Raw genomic sequence first — 18,666 nt, 5'->3', positions numbered from 1 at the left:
AAAATTATAACTTTTGCAGGATATTCAAATTTTTCGAGTTTCACCTGTATACATACTGTATATATATATATCAATGATGCATTAAGCGGATCAAAAGTGACAGTAAAGACATTTATAATGTTACCAAAGAATGTATTTGAAATAAATGCTATTCATTAAAAGATCCTAAAAAAATGTTCCAAGGTTTTCACAAAAATATTCCACAGCACAACTGTTTTCAACTCTGATAATAATAATCAGAAATGTTTCTTGAGCAGCAAATCATCATATTAGAGTGATTTCTGAAGGATCATGTGACACTGTAGACTGGAGTAATGATGCTGAAAATACAGCTTTGATCACAGGAATAAATTACACTTTACAATATATTCACATAGAAAACAGCTAGTCTAAATTGTAATAATATTTCACTATTTTACTGTATTTTTGATCAAATAAATGCAGCCTTGGTGAGCAGAAGAGACTTCTTTAAAAAAAATTGAATAAATCTTAAAATATATTTGCTAATGTTATTATTTCTTTAAATACATGTAAATGATTCATTTAAAAATATATATAAGAAATATAAAAATTCCTTTGCAGGATTGGCGGGGCGGTTCCCATCGTGTTCTCGTACTTTGCGGAGTGTCTGGCCCGTGAGAAGCGCGGGGAACACCTGAGCTGGCTCTGCATGTTCTGGATGGTGGGCGGGATCTACGCCTCGGCCATGGCCTGGGCCATTATACCACACTATGGTGAGTGACAGCACCAAGCGACCAATCATAAAGCTCCACTACTACTGTACTGTATACCCAGCCCTTAACCCAATGACGGAGCAGCTTTCACATCCAGAAACAGTGATCTGTACGGCTGCTTTGCATTGATATGATTTCAGATTTGTTTTCAGTTTGAATAAAATCCTGCTATCCTGCTAGCAGACAATATCACACATCAGCACCGAACAAGATGCAATTTGATGAGAATGCGACAAATGTCTGTGCTGATATCACATAACTGATCCTCTGGGAAGCCTCTCGTGCTCTTCTGCTGAACAGAAAGCCTCTCTGTCCTTCATCATCTCATTATGAGAGGATGATGGGTAATTTTCCGTGGGAGTGTAAACAAGCGCAGATATACGGGGGCTGCTGGTGTCCTGCGAGATACTGTGCTGGTAATTGAGGTCAATTGATTAGCGTCTCTTGTTTTAGCACTGTTTCTGTGGTCAGGAGGCAGTGGCGTGTGCTGAAACGGTTCTGCCGCAATGCCTTCATCACTGCAGGAGCGGGCGAGAGTGTGTGTGTGTGTGTTCTGCACGTCCTCCAACTTTTGTTCTGAAGTAGAAACTTTTAATTTTAGACAGGTAATGCTAGTCTTTTGTTAGCTGGTGTTAAGATTGTTATTTACGGAAGCGTATTGCATTCACTCGAGGAAAAAAAATCGACTGTTTTTGCGAATGAACGAGTTAATTATCTCAGAATTACGAGATATTTTTTCATGAAAAAAAAAGTTTTTGCTCTGTTTTTCTGAATTAACGAGTTAATTATCTCAGAATTACGAGATATTTTTTCATGGAAAAAAAGTTTTTGATCTGTTTTTCTGAATAAACGAGTTAATTATCTCAGAATTTACGAGATCATTTTTCATGGAAATTTTTTTTGATCTGTTTTTCTGAATTAATGAGTTAATTATCTCAGAATTATGAGAGAAATTTTTCTTGAAAATTTTTTTTTTCACTCTGTTTTTATGAATTAATGAGTTACTCATAATTCTGAGATAATTAACTCGTTAATTCAGAAAAACAGCAAAAACTTTTTTCCATGAAAAATGATCTTTTAATTCTGAGATAATTAACTCGTTAATTCAGGAAAAACTGAGCAAAAACTTTTTTCCTTGAAAAATCATCTCATAATTCTGAGATAATTAACTCGTTAATTCAGAAAAACAGAGCAACAACTTTTTTTCATGAAAAATTATCTCGTAATTCTGAGATAATTAACTTGTTAATTCAGAAAAACAGAGCAACAACTTTTTTTCATGAAAAATTATCTCATAATTCTGAGATAATTAACTCGTTAATTCAGAAAAACAGATCAAAAACTTTTTTTTTCATGAAAAAATATCTCGTAATTCTGAGATAATTAACTCGTTAATTCAGAAAAACAGAGCAAACCTTTTTTCCCATGAAAAATTATCTCGTAATTCTGAGATAATTAACTCGTTAATTCAGAACAACAGAGCAAAAACTTTTTTCATGAAAAATTATCTCGTAATTCTGAGATAATTAACTCGTTAATTCAGAAAAACAGAGCAAAAACTTTTTTTCATGAAAAATTATCTCGTAATTCTGAGATAATTAACTCGTTAATTCAGAACAACAGAGTAGATTTTCTTTTCCTCAAGTGAATGCAATACGCCTCCGTAGTTATTAGCACTGGTCTATGCTAGTTTTTATCTACATGGATGCCATCTGTGAAGGTTAATATGATCATTGTTCCTCAATTAAGTAGTATAGCCATATAAATACGTTCCATGTTCAGTTGTTAAGCTCTGGTTTAGCTAGTTTGTGATGGGAGCTGGAGCTGCAGTGAATACCGATGTGCTGTGTTATTCACTGTGTTGTGCTGGTGTGTCTCTCTAGAGTCAGTGGTCCATGAACACACTCCATTACACACATAATCTATATAATGAGATTCTCTATGGTGACTGATAAACACGCACCCGTGGGGTTATTCCTCACACACACACACACACACACGGAGCGCTGCGGCCTTGTAATGAGTGTTATTGCCACTGCCAAAAAGTGATCCAGACTTGCTCTTTTTTTATCTGGAGCACATGTGGCAGATATTGATCCGTCTGGAGTAAACACATCTGTGTGAGACGCCACATAATGAACTCAGCCTTTAGGGTTTATATATGAAACCTATTTACATTTGTTTTATTTATTTATTTTTGTGTATGTGTGTGTGTGTATATATATATACCGGTATATGTATATATAAATATGGCTTTACTCCCTAAAAAACGAACTAATTTCATTACTTAGTTACTTCTTATGGAAAATACGTTACTTTTTGCATTACTTTTTCCCACCTGGGCTTTGTTTGTTTTTTTATAAAAAAAAAAAAAGTGCATTGTGCAATAAAGAAGTACTCCACACATAAAGTTTAACTATAATATTTATATCAGTGTCACGATGTGGGTTTGTGTCCTGTCATGTTCTTTGGTTCCCTGTCTTGTTCATTAGTTTTCCCAGGTGTTTCTGATTTTCCCACGCCCCCTTGTTATCCTGTTAGCTCGTTTGTCCCTGATTATTTAAGCCCTGTGTTTCTGTCCTGTCTTTGTGAGTTGTTATATGTTTCAGGATTAACGTGAGTGTTGGTCGTTCCTGTTCCAAGTCTCTGTTTAAGTGTATAGTTTGTTTAAATAAAGCGTGTAAACTGCGTTTGGATCCAGCCTCCTATCTGCCTTCACCGCATCACGTTACAGAACAACTCACCGCATCGTGATCCAGCAGCCATGCCTTTCTGGAGTCCAGACGTCCAGATTCTCCGTCTCCGTCAAGAGAATCGCGCCATCGAGGAATATGTCGCAGAATTCCTTGAACTGGCACATCTCGCGCAAATGAGCACCCAGTGCTTGTTGATCTTCTTCCGCGGGGGATTATCGGAACCACTCCGGTCTCTGATGCCCGAACCTGATCCGCACGGGTCTTTAGAGTGGTATATCGACCTGGCCCTGTTGTGGAGCGGCTCTTCGTTTACCGTGGGCGTGGAGAAGCTGCGAGAGCCTGCGCTTCACATCAGCCCGGTCGCGCCCGCGCTCCACAAGCCTGCAATTCACGTCAGCTCAGCCGAACCCGCGCTGCACGTCTGCTCCGCCAAACCCACTCTTCGTGTCGGACCCCTCGAGCCCGTATTCCGCACTGGTCCTGTTGATTTTGCTAATCCAGAAACCGCGGCGGAGGTTTCGCCAGCCGAACCGGAGTTTGAACGCGTGCCAGCCGGCGCGAACGAGTCAAGTGCCGCCGAGTCAAGTGAGTCAAGTGCCGCCGAGCAGGGACGGACTGGGGCTAAAAAACAGCCCTGGACTTTCTCCCAAATAGGCCCATCATCCAGCCATTCGCCCCTAGCCACTAGGATGTCCTGATACTATGCCACAATACTGTAACCTATATCAGACAAGGTATTCACAGCAAGTAATATCTCAAAAACAATGATGACAATTGGGGTTTTGTTTATTAATGAAGCCTCAGTCTTCAAATAAAAACAAAAAAATGTACAATGCCATTACATCTGGATTGTTAATAAAATACAAATAATGAAATGTCACTGGCTACAGAAACCCTAATTACACAAACTTGTAATTATAAAACATATAGTTACTATATACCAGGCGTCTCCAACCTTTTTGTGTGCGAGGGCTACCTCAAGGGATAAAATAATCTAGAAGGGCTATACTCAAAAATATTTATTATACATATAACATGGTGGTGTTTTTTTTACCTTACCTTTACTTTTAACTTTTACTTTTTTACTTTTCACCATCATATGCGAAATAATAAAATATCTTGATATTCTGGTTCAACAATTCCTGAAAAATTTGTAATATATATATATATATATATATATATATATTATTCTCTAAAAACCTATTGTAGCATAAACATTTAGTATAAATATGTAATGCAAAATAAATAAATAAACTGCCATAACTTCTAAACAAAAACATTACTGCATTACATTTAATAGCCTACATTTATAGGCCTACATGACTATTAATATAACAGCATTTTTAATATGAATACAGGCACATTTCTGCCAAAAAAGTTTGTTTTACTAAGTTACAGTTAATTCATGTTGTGGAGTGAAATGTCTTCTAACTGGTTTGTTCTTGGAACAATGTTTCGCCTGTTTTTTTGCGTCAAGATGTTGAGAATATCAGCGCTGTTTAATCTGGCTTTTAACTAGCTTAAATCACAGCCATCTGTGGGTTTATAATAGAGATAGAGAATTCTGCGCTGAATTGAAATGCTTCTCAGTGGATCGCGCAACTCTGTGTAATAATGTTCGCGTGATCGAGATCAGTCCGCACAGCTGCTTCGGCCGCGATCGCAGTTTTTTTGGGCCGAGCTGATAATGCTCCGCGCTGGCATCCAACTTAAAGGTGCATTGCTGCCACCTACAGTACTGGAGTGTGAAACAGATTAGTGGGGGGAAAAAACAGGTGATGACTGCGTGTGTGGCGGGTGGTGGGCCGGCCCGCTGGCCGTCCTGGAGTACCGGCCGTTCTGTGATACTCCAGATCACACAGATGGCCAGTCCGCCCCTGCCGCCGAGTCAAGTGAGTCAAGTTCCGCCGAGTCAAGTGAGTCAAGTTCCAAGTCAAGTGAGTCAAGTTCCAAGTCAAGTGAATCCAGCCAAGTGAAAGTTTCAAGCCCAGTGAAGCGCCGTCGCAGGAGGAGGAGGACTCGTTTGGCTCGCCAGGCTCCGGAGGGCGTTCCCAGGCGCCTCGCCCTGCCGGCCCCGCCTCTGCGCCTCGCCCTGCCGGCCCCGCCTCTGCGCCTCGCCCTGCCTGCTCCCTTCAAGCTCCGGGAGGGCTTTCCTGAACCCGTGGATTTCCCCAAGTATTTTTTGGGGGGGGGCCAAGGGTCCGGTGAGGAGACCATGAGGGCTGCGCCGCCATGGTCGTCTGCAGGGGCTTCACCTCCATGGCCGCCATCGCGTCCTGCTCCGCCCTGGCCTTCGCCTCGTCCTGCTCCGCCCTGGCCTTCGCCTCGTCCTGCTCCGCCCTGGCCTTCGCCTCGTCCTGCTCCGCCCTGGCCTTCGCCTCGTCCTGCTCCGCCCTGGCCTTCGGCCCAGTCTGGTCCGCCCACGCTCTGCGCCCCCATCCCTCCCCCAAGACCGCCCTCCTGGACTTTTGTTTGTTTTATTGGGCTTCAGGAGCCGCCCTTAAGGGGGGGGTTATGTCACGATGTGGGTTTGTGTCCTGTCATGTTCTTTGGTTCCCTGTCTTGTTCATTAGTTTTCCCAGGTGTTTCTGATTTTCCCACGCCCCCTTGTTATCCTGTTAGCTCGTTTGTCCCTGATTATTTAAGCCCTGTGTTTCTGTCCTGTCTTTGTGAGTTGTTATATGTTTCAGGATTAACGTGAGTGTTGGTCTTTCCTGTTCCAAGTCTCTGTTTAAGTGTATAGTTTGTTTAAATAAAGCGTGTAAACTGCGTTTGGATCCAGCCTCCTATCTGCCTTCACCGCATCACGTTACAATCAGTAAGTTTCAAACGATATGTCAGTAAATATGTTCATGGATTTGAAGAATACTTAGTATGAAATAAATGTATTTCAAATACATTTTGGTTTATGGTTTTAGGGTACTGGGAGTAATTTTCTCTAAGGAATTTTAGGGGGAAAATCTGAGATGAACATTATACTTTTAAATGAGACTTAACTGAGTATACTTGTGTGTCCTGAGCTCTGACAGAGCAGTCTCTGAGGTATTAGTGTACATGAAACCGTCTGAGCACCTTTGGCTTATTCCCAGTGTACTATCATTGTGGACACAGTATTTCTCTGATCTTGTATATTGTTTAGGATGGATATAGTTTGCAGCGTGAGAGAGAGAGGTTGTGAGTGCGCGGGTTTTAAGGATGTAATAACTTTGGTCTCTGCGGTGATGTTTCTGTGTGTGTCCCCTACGGCCTCTTACAGCCGAGAGAGAGTAATTGCATTAGAAGCTAGAAGACATTAGTGCTCAGAGACTACAGGGGTGTGTGTGTGTGTGTGTGTGTGTGTGTGTGTGTGTGTGTGTGTGTGTGTGTGTGTGTGTGTGTGTGTGTGTGTGTGTGTGTGTGTGTGTGTGTGTGTGTGTGTGTGTGTGTGTGTGTGTGTGTGTGTGTGTGTGTGTGTGTGTGTGTGTGTGTGTGTGCAAACTGCAACGGGTGTAAATATGACCAGCACTATGGACAAAACATAGAAAAATAAATAAATAGCTATAACTACATTATATATATATATTCCTTGAAAATAATAAAAACAGTGAAATACAGAATAAATAAATAAATAAATAAATAAATAACACAGAACTGCAATAAATAAGTTAAATTACACAAATATACTTTATGTATTTAATCTCACTTTATTAATCAATGTCTTTGCTGCTAACCTTTGATGATCCAATATATATATATTAATTATATATGTGTAAATTTTTTAATTTGCAGATTTTTATATATATATATATATATTGTATTTTATATAGTTTGTATGTGTGTATGTAATTATCATTATTTACATATCAATTAAAATATTTATTCAATACATGTATTATGTGAAACTTTTTTTAAAAATTGCTTCCAGATTATTTAGTTTACTTTGAGCTGAATTAAACAAAATGAAACGAAACTAAACTAGTTTCATTCCGCTCAGTTCCGGTCCGATCCGGTCTGTTCAGTTCAGTTTAGTTCAGGCCCGGTCCGTTCGGTTCGGTTCAGTTCCGGTCTGGTCTGGTCTGGTCCGGTCTGTTCAGTTCAGTTTAGTTCAGGCCCGGTCCGGTCCGGTCCGGTCCGTTCAGTTCCGGTCCGGTCCGGTCTGTTCAGTTCAGTTCCGGTCCGGTCAGTTCGGTCCGGTCAGTTCCGATCCGGTCTGTTCAGTTCAGTTCCGGTCCGGTCAGTTCAGTTTAGTTCAGGCCCGGTCCGTTCAGTTCAGTTCCGGTCCGGTCAGTTCAGTTCAGTTCCGGTCCGGTCTGTTCAGTTCAGTTTAGTTCAGGACCGGTCCGTTCGGTTCAGTTCAGTTCAGTTCTGGTCAGTTCCGATCCGGTCTGTTCAGTTCAGTTCCGATCCGGTCTGTTCAGTTCAGTTCCGGTCCGGTCCGGTCAGTTCAGTTTACTTCAGGCCCAGTCCGTTCGGTTCAGTTCAGTTCAGTTCCGGTCAGTTCAGTTTAGTTCAGGCCCGGTCCATTTGGTTCAGTTCCGGTCCGGTCCGGTCCGGTCTGGTCTGTTCAGTTCCGGTCCGGTCCGGTCTGTTCAGTTCAGTTCCGGTCCGGTCAGTTCAGTTTAGTTCAGGCCCGGTCCGTTCGGTTCAGTTCAGTTCAGGCCCGGTCCGTTCCGTTCCGGTCTGTTCAGTTCAATTCAGTTCAGTTTGGGTCCGTTCAGTTCAGGTCCGTTTCATTTCGTTTGCTTTGCAGGCTTGGTCCTAAAGACTTTGTACTTGAAAGGGGGAAAACTATTTTTTTAAAGGGAGTTTAAAGAAAATTCCCCCACAAGGGAAAATTCTATCATCATGCATCTAGTTTTCTCTTCAGCCTACTTTGCTAAACAAATGGTCAGCTTTTGACACATATTTTATGGTGCACAAATCATATGAACTCCTTTTCTGGTGTTTCTGCTGTTTTCTGTAGCTCATCAGCCCCAGTCCCCATCCACCGTCATTGTATTGAAAAGAGCAGCGTGAACATTCTGCTAAACTCCATTTGTGTCTGAAGTGAGTAAATGATGACAGAATTTCCCTTTAAGCGTCTCCCGTTTGTTCCTCTCCGTTCCCCCGCAGCTGTCCTGTAAGCATCTTGCTCAGCTCCATCGCTCACTGTTTCTCAGTTTCTGAATAAAACACACACACACACACACCATATGGTGCCGCTCCGCCTCTAGACATTCTCCGCAGCGTCAGAGAGCAGCAGCCATGTGGAAAATGATACCAACTTTAATGGTTATTTTTCAGTGAGAGTGTTTTTTTCAGCAGTATTACTCCTGCAGGCATTCTTAATCGACTCCTCTTCACACACACACACACACACACACACACACACACACACCAAACAAACTTATTCACTGTGAAATTTAGTTGCAGAGGCGTTTGTGGAAATCACTTGTGTATTTTGTGTTGTTCTGAACCGCATTTGCTTGTGTCATCAACAAAACCAAAAAACATCATGGTACTGTGCAAGGTTACTATTGTAATTAATAATAATCTATTTCAAATACTTCAGTAATTGCACAGGAAGATGTTACCACCTGCTGGGCATTGCTGCCTGTCGCACCTCCTCCAGTGCCCATGGGTCAGCTGCAGGGTCATCAGCCAGAAACCACCGTTCACCGACGTTTCGCTCCTTTAATTCTGGAACGTCTCCAGGTGGGCGGAGCAGTGACAGGGACGTCTCCCTGTCACCCCCTGCAGCTGATAGCTGTTCTCCCTGCTGCTGTTATCTGGGGTTAGCTGTTCTTCCCCCAACACCTATCTTTCCTCCTCAGCCAGAGCCAAAAGCTACCTTTCTCTGCCTCCTCTGCCAGATCCTTTGTTGCCCTCCTTAGCCTCCCTCCGGCCACTCCTGCTTCCCTCAAGAGGCGTATGGTTGACACCCCAAGGAAACCTCGGCATCCGACCTCCACTGGGTGGATGGTCGTCTTCCAGCCAGCCTCCCGGCACTCGGCAGCAAGCTCCGAGTACTTGGCCTTCTTCCGTTCGAAGGCGGCCTCGATCCCCTCCTCCAGTGGTACAGTGAGCTCAATGAGGTGCGTCGATCTCGCCTTGGTTGACCACACCACTATGTCTGGCCGGAGAGATGTGGTGGTTATCTCCGTGGGGAACCGGAGCTGCTTATCTAGGTCAACCCTCATGTCCCACTCCTGGTTGGGGGAGAAGAGCCTTGCTGTTTCTCTTGATCTGGTGCTTCTCCTTACCCCTCCTTCCGACACAAAGATGGTGGGGTCCTCTGCTGATGGTGGTTGGTTGCCACCCTGTCGACACTCCTCAAGTACTTCGGCTAGCTTTCTCAGGACCTGATCGTGGCGCCATCTGTAGCGTCCCTGTGAGAGAGCGATCTTACAGCCTGCCAAGATGTGCTGGAGACTTGCGTTGGGAGCATTGCAGAGTACGCAGGATTCTTCATTTCCAAACCACTGGTGGAGGTTCCGAGGGCAGGGAAGCGTGTCGTAGGTTGAACGAATAAGGAAACTAAGTCTTGCCTGTGGGATCTTCCACACGTCTGACCAACTGATGTTCCGGTTCATGATTCCCTCCCAGGTTGTCCAGCTTCCTTGTCGACCCTGCGCCACGGCCTTGATTTTGTAGCGATCTTCCTCCATCCTCGTCACCTCTGCTACCACCATCTCCTTCCTTTGCTTGCGATTGGCCTTGGACCAAAAGCGTGGCGTCTCTCCCCATCCTAGACCTGCTCTTCCTACCTGAACTCTGCCCATGATCTCCCGGTGTTGTAGCCGACCGACAGCTTGATCGACCTCGGTTTGGGCATTCCACTTGCGGCCAGTAGGAACCTTGGCATTTGCGTTCTTTACTGACTCGTCTGTGGACTCCCTCAGCTCGAGAACCAACCTGGTCTTTTCTTGCATGTAGCCCAACTGTATGGACTGCAGTGGCAGCTGCAGCATGTTTTTTCCAAATAGACCGGTTTCAGATAGGCACCGTGGCAACCCCAACCACTTTCGGATGAATGAGTTGGCTTTTCCATCCATCTTACTTACAGTTGATGAGGGAATCTCACTCATTTTCAGGGGCCACATCACCCTCCTGTAGAGTGTAAACTGGTAGCACCAGACCTTAAACTTCCCAGGGAGTTGGCTTTGGTCGATCCTTGCCAGTCCGTCGGAGAGCTGCTTCATGACGGTTTTCCCCATCTGTTTGTCAGATAGGTCTGCAGTGTACTGCCTCCCCAGGCTTTTGATCGGTTGCTCTGATAGAAGTGGGATTTTTTCCCCTCCAATGACGAAGATGGTATTGTCATTTCTGACTCCTCTCCTGAGGGACAAGCTCCGAGACTTGGAGGGCTTGATCTTCATTCTTGCCCATGACATCAATTCGTCCATCCTCTTCAGCAGTCTTGATGTGCATGCTGCTGTCTGAAGGAGGCTGGTGACATCATCCATGTAACTCCTCAGTGGGGGAAGCCTCTTGCCAGTTGGCAGTTTGATCCCCCCAACCATTTGCCTTGCCCCGATGAGGATTATCTCAAAGGCTGCTACAAACAGTATTGGAGAAATAGTACACCCCATCGCAATTCCTACTTCGAGCCGCTGCCATCCGGTGGTGAAGTCCTGGAGGGAAAAACACATCTGCAAGTTGCTATAGTACTGAGCTACCAGGCTCTTGACGCAGGTGGGCATGTGGAAGAATTCCATGGCATAGTTGACCAGCTGATGCGGAACTGATCCGTACGCGTTGGCAAGGTCAAGCCAGATGACATGCAGGTCGGTCTTCTCCCGCTTGGCCTTCTGGATCTGGTCCCAGATCATAGTGGAGTGCTCTACACATCCTGGGAAACCTGGAACTCCTGCCTTCTGGCAGTTGGTGTCAACATAGCCATTCTCGAGCAGATAGTTAGTCATCCTCCTGGCTAGCACTGAGAAGAAGATCTTTCCTTCTACATTCAGTAGTGCAATGTTCCGGAATTGGCTGATGTCTTTGGAGTTCGTTTCCTTAGGTATGAAGACTGCTACCGCTCTTTGCCACTCAAATGGAATTATTTGCTTTTTCCAGGCAGTTCTCATCAGATACCATAGTAGCTCTAGTACCTTGGGGCAGTTCTTATAAAGCTTGTAGGGGACCCCATTGGGACCAGGTGCGGAAGAGGACCTTGCCTTCTCCACGACTTGCCTGACTTCGCTGAGCTTGAGGGGCATGATGTTGAACTCAACTGTTGGCTTTGCCGGCTGGGGCACGTATCCTGGAGTTCCTAAAGGGACGCTCCTTTGTGGATCACTGTACTGCTCTTTGACATACTGCTCCAGTTTCTCCTTGGTGGTTTCGAGCCTGCCACTCTTCTTTTCCTCCAATAGTTGTCTGGCATGCTTGAAGGGATCCTTGAAGAAGTTGGCTCGCTCTCTCTGCTTCCGCTGGTTGCGCTTGCGGATGCGTTCAGCTCTGCGAAGCCCGGCTAGCCTTTTCCGGACCTCCTCCCACAGGACTTTCAGACCCTCTCTCTCTGCGTGGGTTGCCTTCCTCCAGTTCTTGCGGAGTTGCCGACGCCTTTGCACAAGTTGGAGGATTTCCCTTTCCCTCCTTCCCTTCTCTCTCCTGGCGGTCCTCTGTTTGGGGACAATTTCGCCAAACTTGTCTTTGCAGGTCTGGTATATTATGTCTCCAATCAGGTTAAGCTTAGTCTCGCCCCCTCCTCGCAGTGATCCCTCTAGGGTCTTGATCAGGTCCAAGTCCAAATTGCGCCATGCCTCTGCTTCATTTGACTTCGGCCACTTCAGCTTACTCCTTCTGGCTGGTTCTTTGGTCTCTTCATTTGGCTCTGTTCTGTCTAACGTGTTGGGGACTGGGTCTTCATGCACACGTGGAGGCTCAGCCTCCACCAGGGGACCTTCCTCTGTGACTCTCATGCCTTCAGCAACGTTAGGTCCTTCGGCTCTGTGGTTTTTTCCCTGGCTTTTGGTCCTTCTTGTCTCACCTGCTAACGCAGTGCAAGGTTGCTGTTGGCCTTTCTGTCCACACTTCGCTTTCCCCTGATGAATCCGTAAGCCCCTAAACGTGGTCACTTTCTCCCATCCACATGCACACTTTCTGAGGATCTTCTCCTCGTTTACTGGAGTTCTGGTGTTCTCGTTGTCCATGTTCGTTGCCGTCGTCACCGTGTGGTCTGTCCTGTTGGGCCCATCTTTCATCCCACCTCTCGGAGGGCCCGCGGGTTGTTTCTCGTTACGTTTCTTTGTAGTTAGGTTTGGGTGTCTCTCTCGCAAAAGACTAGTGGGTTAGGTAACTAGCCACCCACTCCCGGTGCGGTCTTTCCCTGCTGCCATCCAGTCTTTCCTGGCTGTCCTCCAGTCTTCCCTGGACTCCAACTGCCCTATTCACAGTAGTCACTGGGTTCGCCAGAACTTCAGTAATTGCACAGGAAGATGTTACCACCTGCTGGGCATTGCTGCCTGTCGCACCTCCTCCAGTGCCCATGGGTCAGCTGCAGGGTCATCAGCCAGAAACCACCGTTCACCGACGTTTCGCTCCTTTAATTCTGGAACGTCTCCAGGTGGCGGAGCAGTGACAGGGACGTCTCCCTGTCACCCCCTGCAGCTGATAGCTGTTTACAATAATAATAATATTATTGTACTATTCAAAAATAATAATATTAAATAATATTGTACTATTCAAATTACTTTACACATACTTTTTTAAATACCACTGTTTTGGGGATGTTTACCATAGTAATACCGTGTTTTTTGGACGAGGTACAATCTTAATACTATTTTACGAAACTGTTGCACCATTATATTCTTTGAAGTATCTTAGACTATCATGTAAATACCATGGTTAATAATGGTAATTAATTATGGAGTACAATAGTTTTAACTGATACCATCATTTTATCATGGTAATGCCACAGTACTTTTTTGTTATAGGTGTTTTGTGCTTTCAAATTGTACATAAATAACTTCACATTAGTGTCAATAAATTTCAAACAACTGGTTAAAGTTGAATTTCATGTGCAACACAGAACAAACATATTTTTTACTTCATTTTCTTCTGAACAATGTGTATTTTCTCTCATATGTAAGTGGTTTTGTGTGGAAGCTTGTTTCCGCCACTGAAGAAAAATAAATAAATAATAATTTCTACTTTTTATCTCACAATTGCGAGATATGAAGTCAGAATTGTGAGAAATAAAGTCGCAATTCTGAGAAATAAAGTCGCAATTGCGAGATATAAAGTCGCAATTCTGAGAAATAAAGTCGCAATTCTGAGAAATAAAGTCGCAATTGCGAGATATAAAGTCGCAATTCTGAGAAATAAAGTCACAATTGCAAGAAAGAAAGACAGAATTGAGACTTTTTATCTCGCAATTCTGACTTTATAACACATAATTGCGAGTTTATATCTCGAAATTCTGACATATTTTCTCAGAATTGTGAGATATAAACTCGCAATTGCGAGTTATCAGGCCAATTCTAAGGGAAAAAAAAGACTAACTTTTTTCCCCTCAGAATAGTTTATATCTCACAATTCTGACTTCATAACACGCAATTGCGACTTTATTTCACGCAATTTCGACTTTATATCAATCAATTCTGACTTTATATCTCGTAATTCTGACTTTATATCAATCAATTCTGACTTTATAACACGCAATTCTGACTTTATATCAATCAATTCTGACTTTATATCTCGTAATTCTGACTTTATAACACGCAATTTCGACTTTATATCAATCAATTCTGACTTTATATCTCGTAATTCTGACTTTATAACATGCAATTGCGACTTTATATCAATCAATTCTGACTTTATAACATGCAATTGCGACTTTATTTCACGCAATTCTGACTTTATAACACGCAATTCTGACTTTGTTTCACGCAATTCTGACTTTCAGTCACAATTACCTTTTTTATTTTTTTATTCTGTGGCGGAAACAAGCTTCCATAGTTTTGGGCACATCAAATGAAAGGAATAAATATAAAAGTTTTTATCTCAGCTGTTTATGGTTGTTTAATGTTCTCTGTGTGTGTGTTTGTGTGTGTGTGTGTGTGTGTGCAGGCTGGAGCTTCAGTATGGGTTCAGCGTATCAGTTCCACAGTTGGCGTGTGTTTGTGGTGGTCTGCGCGCTGCCCTGCGTCTCTGCGGTCGTTGCGCTCACGTTCATGCCGGAGAGTCCACGCTTCTACCTGGAGGTAATGAAAGTCTGCATGATCACATGTGTGCCAAACTGTGTGATTTTAGTGTTATTTAAAAGAATAGTTCACCCTAAAATGAAAAGTCACCCTCAACACCCTTTACTCACCCTGGTGTTGTTCTAATGCTGTATGCCCTTCTTTTCTTTTATGGACCTCAAAAGGATCATTTGTTAAAAATTTTAATAGAACGGTCGTTCCCTCGCAAAGATATTTGCGCTCCCGAGCAAAACCTGTTGGGATTTCGGACAGACACTTCCTGTTTAATGTCCCGCTGGCAGTGTTTCAGAGCTCCGTACGTTAATGGAGCGTTTCATAGTGTTTGAACTTGGACTCAAATATAAAGAAATGCGGTCAGTGCTTAACTCAAGCAGTTCAGTGAAGTTGGCAATATATTCACATCCTATTCGAACTTCCTGGATCGATATTCTTGAGCTAAACGTTGTTAAAACACAAACGACACCTATTTACAATCACAGTAACCTAGACAACGAGCTACAACCCAATTCTCCTCAAAACGAGCTTTATAATAGGCTAAATGTCTATCTGCTTGTCTGAGAGACAAGTCCGAAGGGACCATCCGACTCGCACAGAAAACACACACACACACACACACACGCTGTGAGAAATCAAGATGAACAAAATCTTAGTTTGAACCGCGAGAGGCGTCTCCTCTCACCTAAGCTAACGCTACGCCTACATCCTACGTCATGCGCCAGAACTCGACTCTCTAGTGAACGCGCGGATATCCATTACTGGAAACTGGTGATTATAGCTTAGAAAGTTATAATTATGGATATTTTCCTTACAAAAACGCTTGGCTTCGCTTCAGAAGGCCTTCATAACCCCCTGGTTAATGAACTTTTATGATGGATGGATGCGCTTTTTGGGCTTTAAAAAAATGGTACCGTTCACTCCCATGATAAAGTTGGGAAGAGCCAGGATATTTTTTAATATAACCTCTGATTGTGTTTGGCTGGAAGAAGAATGTCATATACACCTAGGATGGCTTGAGGATGAGGAAATCATGGGATAATTTGGGGAAATTCATGGGAAAACAAAGAACATGAAGGGAAGGAATACAGCTGACCAATTTAAAGGGCAAAAGAACTACAAAATAGAAACAGGAAACTAAATCAAACTAAACATAAAAGTCCAAACGAGAAACAACAACATGTGACAATTGTAGTTTTCATCACTGAACTATTATTTAAATCTGAGGAAAACAGTCGGGGATAAAAATAATTAATAGTGTTTGCCTGCTAAATGTAAACTGTATTATCACACAGCTCTATATATAAAGTTTGATGTATGTCTAACTTTATCCGCATTCCAGTATATTCACGTGAAGCGATACTACTGTATATAGTGTTATATGTTTATATCGTCACAAAATGTAACTAATTATCGGCCAGCTCTAATCTGCTAAATGTGACTATAAGGCATGAAGATATTCATGATTTTCTGTAAAGCTGCTTTGAAACAATGTGTTCTGTGAAAAGCGCTATACAACTAAATATGACTTGAGGTTGTTTTTTATCTGTGCACACTCTCGTCTACAGATGGGAAAACATGACGAGGCGTGGATGGTGCTCAAACAGATTCATGACACTAACATGCGTGCGCGCGGAGAGCCGGAGAAAGTCTTCACTGTGAGTCACACACACTCCCGTCCTCTCTCACACATCAACACACACACACTCCACCAGCAGTGGTTAACGAGACCGGCCACAGCTAACCAGCTTGACCCTTGACCCCACTCACTCAAACCGTTGCACTGGGAACGTCACGTCTCTCTGTCTCCACCTGCAGGTGAACCGGATCAAGATCCCGAAACACCTGGATGAGCTGGTGGAGATGCAGTCGGAGTCGGCAAACCCTGTGCTCAAAGTCTTATTCCGGATCAAGTGTGAACTGCACGGAGTGAGTGAACGAACCCTCAGATCTCCTGTACACACACACACACCATGTGCCAGGGGATTCATTAATGCAGACTGTGTTTCTAAGGCAGTTTACACCAGCTTTTAAACGTTTGGGGTCAGAAAGATTTTTAAATCCTTCTAAAAGAAGTCTCTTCTGCTCACTGAGGCTGCATTTATTTGATGAGAAATACAGTATAAACAGTAATATTATGAAATTCATTTAAAAATGTAATTCCTGTGATCAAAGCTGAAGTTTCAGCATCATTACTCCAGTCTTCAGTGTCACATGACCCTTCAGAAATCACTCTAATATGATGATTTGCTGCTCAGGAAATTTATATATATGTAGGCTGACATCTGAATCAACCTAATCTGAATCAACTTAATCTGGATCAACTTAATTTGAATCAACTTAATCTGGATCAACTTTATTGGCCAAGTATGCAAAACATACAAGGAAGGAATTTGTCACGGGTATAAGGCGTCCCACGCCACACGTATATGCAATGTACCGTATTATAATAGTTGCAGATACCAAATACAGTGCTTAGCAGACAACAACACACCAACAGCAAACATTATTCATCTTTGCCTTTGCATTTCTTAACTGTGTGATGAAATGAACTCATATTGTACATAAATCACAGGTGTTTTATTTGCACTTTAGGCATTACTTGACTGTGTGTGTGTGTGTGTGTGTGTGTGTGTGTGTGTGTGTGTGTGTGCAGATCTGGCTCACGTTCATGAAGTGCTGGGATTACCCCGTCAGGGACAACACTGTGAAGTTGGCCATCGTGTGGTTCTCGCTGTCGTTTGGGTGAGACCGTTTGGCTCTAATATCCACTGTCTGATTGGCCCGATCGTCCCCTGATTCACGACCCCTGTAGTTACACACATTATCACCCAGCGGAGCCGTGATTATAGTGATCACACAGTGTTTGCATAGCATTTAGAGTACAATATCATCAGATTCTATTCTATTCTATTCTATTCTATTCTGTTCTATTTGTGTGTCTCAGTCTTGTTCTGCTCCTCTCTGGCACTGTGATGAAGTGTAGTCTCTATAATCACCATGTTTTAAGTAGCTGACTTGCAGTGACTAGGCCCAGGGGTGGAGCTGCATGAGGGGGACTAGTCTCAGTTTAATTACTGTATTTATTGAAGCTTAAGCCTGGATGGATGGGCTCAGAGACAGAGCTCTGTAGGAGGGCTTATATCCACACTCTTATGCATGTAACAATCCAATTTACTCATGAAATCACACTAAAAACTCCTCTGGCCTGGCTATTCCTGGACATTCTATTCTATTCTGATCTATTCTATTCTATTCTATTCTATTCCATTCTATTCTATTCTATTCTATTCTATTCTATTCTATTCTATTCTATTCTATTCTATTCTATTCTATTCTATTCCAGTCCATTCCATTTCATTCCATTCCCTTCTATTCTATTCTATTCTGTTCTGTTCTGTTCTGTTCTGTTCTAAAAACCAATAGTGCCAGCTCTAAAAACAGATTGGAAACTCTAACCGTAACTCTATAGTAAGTACATGTAGTTAATTAATATTACTCAGTACTTATTTGAGTAAGTAAATGTAACTGTCACCTTAAAATAATGTGTAACCATCTTAATAAAGTCATGTCTTCACTCTGGCACAAACTCAAGCTCTCAGACTACAATACAAAATAAAAGCGGATTCACACACACACACACACACACACTAATTAAAGAGTGAACAGATGCCTCTATCGCTCCTCGCTGTCAGACTGAAGCCCACCGCTGAGGAGCAGAAATTAATTAACTAAGCACCGGTGTCACCACCTGTGTCACACACACACACACACACACACACAGAGTAAACAGCACCTCACCGAGCCCTCAAACGCCACCGCTCTGACCTCATGTGCTGCTGATGACATCACTTCCTGTGCACAGGTACTACGGTCTGTCTGTCTGGTTCCCTGACGTCATCAAGCACCTGCAGGCGGATGAATACGCTTCCCGCGTGAAGATCCACAACAACGAGAGAACCGAAGATTTCACCTTTAATTTCACCCTGGAGAACCAGATCCATAAAAACGGAGTGTTTATCAACGACAGGTGAGTCTGAGCGCGAGTACGTCTGCGCTCTCATTCACATAATAATC

The 18,666-nt window shown here is 43.2% G+C and overlaps 1 protein-coding gene across 2 annotated transcripts in view; it reads left to right on the top strand.

The window, feature by feature from the left end:
• Positions 1 to 18,666, top strand: part of LOC130073042 (synaptic vesicle glycoprotein 2C-like) — a 61,081-nt gene that overhangs the window by 31,283 nt on the left and 11,132 nt on the right. For both annotated transcript variants that reach the window (XM_056238436.1, XM_056238437.1), the window contains exons 4-9: positions 583 to 734; positions 14,462 to 14,595; positions 16,158 to 16,247; positions 16,408 to 16,518; positions 17,246 to 17,334; positions 18,455 to 18,619. In XM_056238436.1, coding sequence (XP_056094411.1) covers positions 583 to 734; positions 14,462 to 14,595; positions 16,158 to 16,247; positions 16,408 to 16,518; positions 17,246 to 17,334; positions 18,455 to 18,619 — 741 coding nt within the window. The remainder of the gene's footprint in view (positions 1 to 582; positions 735 to 14,461; positions 14,596 to 16,157; positions 16,248 to 16,407; positions 16,519 to 17,245; positions 17,335 to 18,454; positions 18,620 to 18,666) is intronic.

The sequence above is a fragment of the Rhinichthys klamathensis genome, unplaced genomic scaffold (assembly GCF_029890125.1).
Source record: "Rhinichthys klamathensis goyatoka isolate OS25496 unplaced genomic scaffold, OSU_Roscu_1.1 h1tg000523l_1, whole genome shotgun sequence".
NCBI lineage: Eukaryota > Metazoa > Chordata > Actinopteri > Cypriniformes > Leuciscidae > Rhinichthys > Rhinichthys klamathensis.
This window is presented reverse-complemented; position numbering and strand designations above follow the sequence as displayed.